At 44.1% G+C, this 10,835-nt stretch overlaps 1 protein-coding gene across 2 annotated transcripts; it reads right to left on the minus strand.

Moving 5' to 3' along the window:
- Window positions 1-336: 336 nt before the first annotated feature.
- On the minus strand, window positions 337-5,276 carry LOC100193519 (Enoyl-[acyl-carrier-protein] reductase [NADH] chloroplastic). 2 transcript variants are annotated; one of them, XM_008678338.3, is made up of 13 exons: window positions 5,097-5,276; window positions 4,374-4,620; window positions 3,629-3,738; window positions 3,489-3,544; window positions 3,331-3,415; window positions 2,490-2,537; window positions 2,263-2,337; window positions 2,041-2,152; window positions 1,381-1,432; window positions 1,242-1,293; window positions 1,097-1,154; window positions 889-987; window positions 337-763 (listed from the first exon to the last, which is right to left on the minus strand). In XM_008678338.3, exons 2-13 carry the CDS (start codon window positions 4,603-4,605, stop codon window positions 633-635), a joined length of 1,110 nt encoding a protein of 369 aa, XP_008676560.1. In that variant the 5' UTR covers window positions 4,606-4,620; window positions 5,097-5,276; the 3' UTR covers window positions 337-632. The 2 variants fall into 2 exon arrangements, with proteins under 2 accessions (XP_008676560.1, NP_001132103.1); NM_001138631.2 differs by having other exon boundaries at window positions 424-763; window positions 4,374-4,625; window positions 5,097-5,153.
- Between the last annotated feature and the right edge of the window lie 5,559 nt (window positions 5,277-10,835).

The raw sequence follows: 10,835 nt of genomic DNA on the forward strand, positions 1-10,835 counted from the left end.
GATCTCGGATATGCTAGTTCCCGCATTTGAACGTTCTCGTTGCGTGTCGGACCGTAGGCAACCTTAGATGTGCTAACTCTTGTACATATGAATCGACGATTAATCCGTGGAATTCATCTGTTCGCTACCGTGACCTAGTTATCATTGCGTGCCGACACAATCCACAAGTGTGACAATTGACTTGATCGGAGATTACTGAATATTGATTCCAGCCACAATCAAGAGCGTTCTTGTTGCTGCAGCTGAATTGCGGCCCCATCGACGTGCCCTGGCGACCAGTAGGAGCACGACGAGGACGAGGAAACCGAGGTGTTCGTCACCTTAAGTAAAATACAGTGGATAAAACATAAGTGACCTAAGATGTAGGCTGTTTCTTAAACATAAGTATAGTTATGACAGCTCATCTAGGGAGTTATTGTACTGCTTCTGAATCATATGAAATCACATAATAGCATCCCATCATTCTGGAAATCGCTCTAATGTTCCTCTCCAGCAAAGAAAGCGCAAAAGACCAGTTCATAATTTTCCCCCTTTCCTGCCCTTACCTCTCATATTTATAACTAACTATGATCTTTATTCAAGGATGATACCGCAATGCAGCAGGAAAGGTCGTCTATCTACCACAACCACATCTATGACGTTATGGTAGGGCTGTCAATTGCAAGCCCCATTGTATTGAGCCCATTGTCAACATAAACAGTCGAGCCGGTGATGGCAGAAGCCAATGAAGAAACCAGGAATGCAGCTGTGTTCCCCACCTCATCTGTTCAACAAGAGCATACTTGTTAAGAAAAAAGAGAGCACTGTGAAGAAAAAGGTTGCCACCTTTCAAATAGGGGGATGAAACAGCAAGTCACAAGTAACAAAGGGAGGAGTCAAAACTCTGACCAGCCAACAGCTCCTTCTGCAATGGTGCATTAACATATGAGTACTCTATCATCTTCTCAATAAATCCAATTGCCTTAGCAGCTCGGCTCCCAAGAGGGCCTATAGGTACAGGTGTAGGTTAATTGTCAAGGCATAGAGGAATAGCTCACCAAAAAAAATATACTGCTAATATTCCTTTTACTTCAACAGTATTACGTGATAAAAGTACCTGCTGATATGGTGTTAACTCTGATTTTGCCTTTTCGCCCAGCTTCGAATGCAAGCACCTATATCGGCAGGTTTATAAACGTAAAAGAGAAAATGAATTCATGGGGAAAGGAAGAATTTAAGCACACAATTATGCAACACCATACCCGTGTATCACTCTCAAGAGCTGCTTTAGCAGAACTCATCCCACCACCATACCTATGAGAGAACAAACTCAATATAACAGTCACAAGGTGCCATAGCATAAAAATTGCCCCGTTGCAAAAAGCTCAACAGAATAGTTACCCAGGAATCGCCCTTTCAGATGCAATGTATGTTAGAGAGATGCTAGCACCACCTGTAAAATATTGAAATTCGCGAAAGTGTCAACATAAAGGTTAACAAGTTGCGTTTCAGAACACATTTTCTCTATTGAAGGATAAATGAAGAGGTCGTAAAAACGTGAAACCAAAATAATAGACTTTATACTCAAAAGTTTCACCCACAAGAAATATGTTATAGATAAAAAAACTCGGCCAGGAAGGGAAAGACCGCTCTCCTGGTATTATATTAAGAAAAGACCGAAACATGGTCCCGGCCGAGAAAATCCCCGAACCGTGGCCCCCATCACTAGCGGGCCGTCACCGCCCACTTTACAACGGCCCAGCCGGAGGGTGGCGCGCAGGACGTAACCCGGGAGCGGGTGGGGCACAACGAGAGGATTTTTTTAACCAAGCCCGAAATTCGCCCCCGATGGGGATCGAACCCGGGAACTGGAGGTGCTACTCGGAAGCCTTAACCATAACGCTAGAGGCCCTTTCGCAAATATGTTATAGATAGCTAAGCAATACACTACAGTGATTCGTTGGGTTAAGAGAAAAAAAAAGGCAGCAACAGCAGTATTAATCTTAGCATGGGAAATAATGGTAGAAGCCACAGCATGATAGCATAGGAGATATGCACTACCGGGATTCATTATAGGAAGGAAGTGCTGAAGCAATGAAACATAGGAGTAACTGGATGCAGAAATTGCCGCAAGATAGCCTCTTCTTGAGGTTTCCAACAAAGGCTTCGTTACCTTCACAAAATGAATATAGGTGGTTTTTAAGATGGTTAGACAAAGTGTCACAGGAAAGAGCTGCAGCACACCGCTGTATGCACATATACACAGCGACAGGGAGATTGTACCTCTGGGCCATTAGCAAGAGAATGCACTAGTATGTCAATGCTGCCAAAATCATTCCTCACTGATTCAACAACTTCCTGTTAAATTAAGAAAGCTCAATGTTATTGTCAGCTCTAAAGCTTTTATGAGAAACAGGTAACACACTGCAGTTGTATCTTCAGCATTTTCTTCTAGCAAGCATAGAACCTAGGCAGCTATACATATGGAAAAATGATTGGCGACTGCATACCTTTACTGTCCAGTTTGATGCCCCTGCATATCTTTTGTTCGATTTGACCTAATAGATAAATAAAATGTTAATTATGAAGCCATCATAGTTGTTAAAGTGGCAAGACGAGGTCAGGCGACCGACCCCTTTTTACCTTTTAAGCGATAAGGCGTAAGGCGAGGTGACGCCTTAGTAATATACAAAAATAGGCAATTAAAATTGAATATATAGGAATATAGTCTCAAATAGATAGAGATAATAGTATTATAGTAGCAAATAGGAGTACAAGTTCAACATAAATCAACATAATAGACTAGTCCAACTGAAGTAATAGATAGTAGTAGATAACACCCTCATCTCTCAATAGCCATCATCAAACTCATCATAAAATGTAGGAGGATTCTCTTCATCATCTTCCACCTTGTTCGCCTCATCACTATCACTCACATCCATATCCAGATTTAGAGAACTAAAACTGAGTCAACTAACTAAGAACACTGGCAGTTAACTGAAACTAAGTTAATTGAAACAGAGAGAGAGAGCAGAGAGGGAGAGAACAGAGAAAGCAGAGAGGGGAGATAACAGAGAGAGCAGAGAGGGAAGGGAAGATAGCACACTGGGGGAGAGCAGAGAGGGAATAGAGCACGCTGAGGGAGGACAGCCATCCAAGGCGTCCGCAAAGCGTCGCCTAGCGACGGTCAAGGGGTTAAGGCGACGCCTTATTGTCTAAGGCGGACGCCTTAGTCACGGACGCAAGGCGAGGCAGACGCCTTGCCCCTAAACCTCGCCTTTCCGCTTAAGCGACGCCTTAACAACTATGGAAGCCATGTTGCAAAACAGGGATAAAAAATAAGAACATTACATCTTCAGGAACATCATCAGGGGAATCGTAGACAGCATCAAGTGGATAGACTTTAACAATATCCATAAGAGATCCATCTGGCAGCCTGTATCAACAGTAAGTTAGACACCTGCTAAACTGTCTGTATGATGAACCCAATAAAGAACTAAAATACAGACTTCCGTGATTCATCAAACTTTCCACGCCTCAGACTTGTCTCAAATATGTTAAGTGCCTGTCAAAGAAGAATACTACATAAGACAATCGATCAGCAAAAGTGTTCAATGCAAAGAAATCTGTAAGAGTCTGATCAACATACCGGCACCCATGTACCCACAAGAATTTCAGCACCAGCCGCAGCAAGTGCCTTCGCAATTGCCCATCCATAGCCATTATCATCAGCAACTCCAGCAATGAATGCCCTTTTACCTAAAAAATTGTAGTGATTAAAACTTACAGTTAGAGAGCAAACTGACAAAAAGGTTCCTTTTATGTTTTCATTCTTTGAATAAAGGCTACCAAACAACAAATAAAATACTCCGTGCTTGACATGAGAATACTACACAATCTAGTAAATCGATTGTTGGTCCTAGTAATAGCAGAAGTATCTATCTTCTACTGCTAGTGGTTTTCTTTCTAAGGCATCATGGGATATCTTTTATCATATGTTAGTCATATGTCGGAATTTCCTTTTTAAGGTACCACTAACTGGTTTGTTCTACATTCCTTAAAACTACGCTATACAAAGAATCAGACTTCCGCTTACTAATAGGAACTATGGACAATAATAAACATGACCTAAATATATGGTTCAATTTTACAATTATTAACTAGATGATATGTAAAATGCAATTATTCTGGGTATCTAAATGCACTGATGTTTATATATGGTCCTCAGCCGCTTAGGGAAAAAATGTCAGGATGGAACTTTAAGCTATTAACTGAAGCCCACCCCCCCCCCCCCCCCCCCCCCCAACCCCCCCACACACGCGCACACACAAAAAACATATGCTACAAACAAAAAAGTAAATACTTTGCATCATACCAATTTCAATTTGAGTTACCTCTGAGATCAATGGGAAGCCCCTGCGGGCCACACTCTTCCGATATTGCTCTTACAACAACATCATTGCGCTTAAACCTTAGAGGCCAGGAGCAGCTGATTTTGGGGAATGTAGCAGTGGTACTGAGCATGCAATCAGTCCTAGAAACCCGTGCGGTAAGAATTCCTGGCGAGGCCGAAATGCAAGGGCGTGCAGCCACCATCTGCACACCAGCAGCTGCAGAAGCAGTCATCGTCTTCAATGCCAACTAACCTATCCAGAAAGAACATGAACATCGTGTTACAAAATTGTGTCTGAGTTCACTACGGCTACAAGAACATTGTTCACGTTGAGTGTAACAAAGAAAAGTTAAATGAACATCAGCAGAAATAGATCGCTGAGTTCCTGTCGATTTTTTAAGGAATATTGTCTATTTTGGAACAAACAAGGAACCCTTTTCTGGAAGAGAGCGGCTATGTTAACGAATCGGGGACGGAGCATATAGATTGGAAGCTCAGGCAGTCACGCCTAAAGCCCGGGACCATGATTTCAAATTTTCACGCCTCCGGAACTAAAAAGACAACCTAAACACACACATCCAGCTAACACCGGCACAAAAATGATGCATCGACACAAACCACTCGCCCCAGAGATTCACCCTCCGAACCTCCGAACAACAGGGCAGCAGCAGGGCGGATCGAGAACGAGAACAGGACGATTGGGATGGGAGCGGCAGCGGCTTACCTGGCCTTAGGAAATGCGGGACGGGGATCTGACTGAGCACACGATGCGAGTGGTGCCTGGTAGGATAGTGGAGAGAAGCGGAGAGGGAGCAGAGGAAATAAAACGAGGGAGTTTTCGATGAGACCGAGGGAGCAGCTGAGAAACCGAGGACGGGCCGGCGTCTGCCTGCGCCTATTGGTTGGTGCGGAAAGAAAATATACTTTTCTTATTTAAAAACTTAAGCTCGGGTTGATAGCTTGAGCTAAAAAAAATTGATGTAGTTAATGGAACAGGTTATTAAGTGCTTCAAAATACTATAGAACTGAAGTTAAAAGGCATTTAGATAAGCCATTTCATCTATTATTTAAATTAAAAATATTTATAAAACTATTTAAATCTCTACTGTACTTAAATCACTAGTTTCAACGGTCGTCCCGCGTCATCTTTTTAAAAAACATCCCTATATTTCTTCTAAAGGGTGTTAAAAAGCAGTGCACGAGGTAGAGTTTGAACCCACACCCTGATGGAAGAAGGGTGGAATACACTGGACAAAGCTATCTAACAAGTAGAACATTATATTCGGGTGTTTATAATATTGAATATAAATTATATATATATATGATTTTTTGTAAAATAAAAAAATAAACGTGTCGGGCTGGGCCAGCACTACGGGCCGAGGCTACGGCCCAAGCACCGCACGACGCTCGTGCTGGGTTGGCCCATGCACTATTAAATGGGTCGTACCTCGGGCCGGCTCGCCAGACACGACTCGTTTGGCCATCTATACCTCCGCACGATAATGATGGTCCTCGCCTTAGTTGCCCCCACATCGTTCGTCATTCTACTTATTTTCTCTCTTCCCTCATGCCTCCACCTTCGTGCCACTCCATTCTCGGCAGAGGGCGTAGGAGCATGCACCTCCTCCTCATATTCGTCCGACACCAGCTTCGACATCGACTCGCGCAGTGGCTATTGCAAGTCCACGAGAACGTTTCACATCATGCGCGCACCATCGTTTTCGCCATCGTCGGACGTCCCGTTCATCTTCCCGGCCTTCGTCCTGTTCTTCCTCCCCAACCTGCTGCCCCCACCCACGGTTGCAGCTGCGAGCCGACAGATGCTCGTCGACACGGGTACGAAGCGAGTCGGTCATGCTCCTGGCCTTTCACGTGCGTGTCGTCGAGGAGGACATGATAGCGCCTGCCACGCTTAGGTTATCTTGGCGATGATGAGTGCAGGTCTGAGATATTGGACAACCAAGGCCTGTAGCGTGGCAGCAGTCGGCATATGCTACGGATTTGGTGGTGGTGTTGTGTCGCTTCGGCGGATCTAGGGTTGGGAAGACACTCGCATTCTCTCGCCCTTCTCGAATTGACGCCTGGTGTGGGTGCTTCTCGGTTTGGAGCTGCTCCGGCTAGGTTTCTTTCTTCGCTTGCGTGCTCTCTCCCTATATATCTAGCAGTATACTACCTATGTCGCCTCCAGATGTCCAGGTCTTCGTCGTGTCCTTCTCCGGCAACGAACAGGTATGTCCGCCTCTTCCCTTTCCCTCCCGCTCTACGAAACCTTGTAAGTGGGGGAGGCGAGGGATGGGGGTCTCTGATTTGCTGCCTATGGTACCCATGTGTTCATAAAAAATAATATGTGAAGAACGAAGACAATCAATAAAAAAATCTTGAAATATTTTTGGTGGGTAATTTACGTGGGTATTGTTGTGAGCCGTCGCAACGCATGGGTAACCGACTAGTTGATATTATAAACTATAGTTCCACACTATAGCTAAAATATGAAGCCATTCTAAACATCCCTTTATTACGATAAGTATGTTTTTGGAATTTTGGCCATAAACCACGTAAGGCCGGAATCAAGACCATGTACATTATTCAACAAAAATCAACATAAGTTTGATAGTTGAGATTCTTTCTTACAGCATATTATTCAATATAGAAAAAGTAGAACATTTGAATCTGAAAGTCGCCTAGAGGGGGGGTGAATAGGCGAAATCTGAAATTTACAAACTTTAAACACGCACTAAGACCGGGGTTAGCATTAGAATTTAATCGGAGTATGGAAGATAGTTCTCCTTGCTTAGAGTTGCTCAATCAATGCGGATAATGTTTGGGAGCAAAACTCAAATCAATATGAGCAAGAGAACTTTTAGAGAGAGGAAAGAGGAGAAACAAATTAAGTGAAGATCAACGAGTGAACACGGTGATTTGTTTACCGAGGTTCGGTTCCAAAGAACCTAGTCCCCGTTGAGGAGGCCACAAAGGCCGGGTCTATTCCAACCCTTTCCCTTCTCAATCGGTCACACAAACCGGTCGAGGCTTCTCCTTAATCACTTGGATCACTAAGACCCCGCAAGGATCACCACACACTTAGGTGTCTCTTGCTAGCTTTACAAAGCACTTAGAGAAATAAGAATGAGAAGAAGAAAGCAATCCAAGCAACAAGAGCAACAAAAGAACACAAAACACCCTCTCTCCAGTCACTAAGCAATTGAGTTGATTTGGAGGCTTGGAGAGGACTTGATCTATTGAATGTGTATTGGAGTATAGCTTTTGCTCTTGTATTGAATGTTGAGTTCAGAAAACTTGGATGGCTTGAATGGAGGTGGTTGGGGGTATTTATAGCCCCAACCACTATTCTAGTCGTTGTTGTCGATGGCGCACTGGACAGGACAATGTTCATTGTCCGGTGCGTGCCACGTCAGCACATCGTTGGGGTTTGGAGCGGTTGACCGTTGAAGTTCTTTGTCTTGTAGATGCACCGGACAGTCCGGTGGCACACCGGACATGTCCGGTGCGTTCTGACTTCTTTGCTCTGACTTCTGACGCGCACTGTTCATCTTTTCCAGACGACTGTTGGCGTAGGTTACCATTGCTCCTAGGCTCATCGGACATGTCCGGTGAATTATAGTGGAGCGCATCCTTGGAAAACCAGAGAGTGGCCAGTTTGGATGGTGCTCGTCCTGGGGCACCGGACAGTGTCCGGTGCACCACTGACAGCACCATTCCAATTCTTTGCTCCAAACTTTGTTGAGTCCCTAGCTTAATTTCTTTCTTGGTTTATGTTGAACCTTATGCACCTGAGATAAAAGACATCTAGGCAAACTAGTTAGTCCACGTGGTTTGTGATGGACGTCAACCACCAAAATCGATTATAGGAAATGATTAAGCCCATTTCCCTTTCAATCTCCCCATTTTGGTGATTGATGCCAACACAAACCAAAGCAAATATAGAGTGTAAGAATGTAACTAGTTTGCAATTATGATAGATGTGCATAGGTTACTTAGATTTAAACCAATTGAAAGACTTTTTACATAAGTCTAAGAATAAACGTGATTGCTTTCTTCTATTTAACATTTTTGGACCACATTTGCACCACTTGCTTGTTTTTACAAATCTTTTGGAAAAATCTTTTCAAATTCTTTTGCAAATAGCCAAAAGTATAAGAATATGATTTCAAGAATCATTTTCAAGATTTGAAATTCCTCCCCTGCTTCAAATGCTTTTCCTTTTAACTAAATAAAAGCTCCCCCTGAAGAAATTCTCCCCTTAGCTGTCGAGAGGGTTTTTGAAGCAGATACTAGATGAAATTATACCAATTGAATTTTTTGAAACCAAATGAAATACCAATTGAAAATTTGAATTTTGAAAGGTGGTGTGGTCCTTTTGCTTTGGGCCTAATACTTTCTCCCCCTTTGGCATCAATCGCCAAAAACGGAGAAACTTGAAAGGTCACTTTTTACTCTCCCCCTTTGGGGCCTAAATCCCCTTTGGTAATTAAAGGATGTGAGTGAAAGGTCATACCAATTGAGAATTTTATGAGTAAGGCAAAGGATAGATGATACCGTTAGAATTGGAGTGGAAGCCTTGCCTTTGCCGAATACTCTATTTCCCTTTCAATTTTAAGACTAAACATGGAAGTATACTTGAAAGCACATTAGTCTTAGCCTTGGCACAAGAAGAATAAGAAATATGCATTTGTACCATATGAAAAAGACATGATCAAAGGTATAGAAATGAGCAATGTGTACAAGATTTCAATCAAAGTTCCCAGAGTCTAAGATGTTTAGTTCATTCCTAAGTTTGCTAAAAGTCTTTTCATCTAGTGGCTTGGTAAAGATATCGGCCAATTGGTTGTGAGTGTTGACATAAGAAATTTCGATATCCCCCTTTTGTTGGTGATCTCTCAAAAAATGATACCGGATGTCTATGTGCTTAGTGCGGCTGTGTTCAACGAGATTATCCGCCATGCGGATTGCACTCTCATTATCACATAGGAGAGGGACTTTGCTCAACTTGTGGCCATAGTCCTTGAGGGTTTGCCTCATCCAGAGTAATTGTGCACAACAATGGCCTGCAGCAATATACTCGGCTTCGGCGGTGGAAAGAGCTACTAAGTTTTGTTTCTTTGAAGCCCAAGACACTAGGGATCTCCCCAGAAACTGACAAGTCCCTAATGTGCTCTTCCTGTCAATTTTATATCCAGCATAATCGGCATCGGAATACCCAAATAAATCGAAGGTAGATCCCTTGGGGTACCAAAGCCCAAACTTAGGAGTGTAGACTAAATATCTCATGATTCTTTTCACGGCCCTAAGGTGAACTTCCTTAGGATTTGCATGGAACCTTGCACACATGCATACAGAAAGCATAATGTCCGGTCGTGAAGCACATAAATAGAGTAAAGAACCTATCATCGACCGGTATACCTTTTGATCTATGTATTTACCTCCCGTGTTGAGGTCGAGGTGCCCATTTGTTCCCATGGGTGTCATGATGGGTTTGGCATTCTTCATTCCAAACTTCTTAAGAATGTCTTGAATGTACTTAGTTTGGTTGATGAAGGTGCCTTCTTGGAGTTGCTCGATTTGAAATCCAAGGAAATACTTCAACTCCCCCATCATAGACATCTCGAATTTTTGTATCATTATCCTACTTAACTCTTCACAAGATGACTTGTTAGTAGACCCAAATATAATACCATCAACATAAATTTGGCATATAAACAAGTCTTTAGTAATAGTTTTAGTGAAGAGAGTAGGATCCGCTTTACCAACTTTGAAGCCATTAGTGTTGGCGTTTCGACCCCAGGGGGTCCCTGGACCGATGAGTAAATTTGTCGCTGCGCGTCCCAGCCTAGATGGGTTGGCGCAAGATGGAACACAAGGGGAAAGCGTGGCTCGTGTTATCTCACACTAGGGGGGTGTGCTCGTAGTAAGGGTTACAAGCGTTCGCGAGAGAGAGAGCGAGCCTGTTCGTCAGCTCGTCCCTCCGTGCGACCCTCTCGCATGAAGGCCCTGGACCTCCCTTTTATAGATGCAAGGAGAGGGTCCAGGTGTACAATGGGGGGTGTAGCTAGGCGCTAACGTGTCTGGCAGAGAGGTGCCTGAGCCCTGTGTACATGCCAATGTGGCTGTCGGAGAGGTGCTAGAGCCCTGCGTAGGCGATAACGTGGACGTCGGAGAAGTGCTTGAGCCCTGTAGAAGCACAGCTGTTGGTGCTGCTGGGACCTTGCTGATGTATCCTTGCTTCCGTAGGGGGCTGAGAACCACCATCGTCATGGACGCACGTGGGGAGCCATCATTACTTGTTACCGGGGCGAGCCAGATGGGACGCTGGTCTTGTTCCCCTATAGCCTGAGCTAGCTAGGGGTAGGGTAATGATGTATCCCCCATGGCGCGGTCGGTCCGAGCCCAAGGTCGGGCGAGGCAGAGACTTCCCCTGAGGCCGAGGCCGGGGTCGGGCGAGGAC

The sequence above is a fragment of the Zea mays genome, chromosome 4 (genome assembly GCF_902167145.1).
Source record: "Zea mays cultivar B73 chromosome 4, Zm-B73-REFERENCE-NAM-5.0, whole genome shotgun sequence".
In the NCBI taxonomy this organism is placed as follows: domain Eukaryota; kingdom Viridiplantae; phylum Streptophyta; class Magnoliopsida; order Poales; family Poaceae; genus Zea; species Zea mays.

Excerpts from the sequence above, each read along its gene's own strand:
- LOC100193519 (XM_008678338.3), bottom strand. The coding sequence starts at position 4,605 with ATGACTGCTTCTGCAGCTGCTGGTGTGCAGATGGTGGCTGCACGCCCT. Across the intron at positions 3,545-3,628 it reads TTGTGGGTACATGGGTGCCG|GCACTTAACATATTTGAGAC; the intron begins GTATGTTGATCA and ends CTTCTTTGACAG. Across the intron at positions 764-888 it reads GCAGAAGGAGCTGTTGGCTG|ATGAGGTGGGGAACACAGCT; the intron begins GTCAGAGTTTTG and ends CTTGTTGAACAG.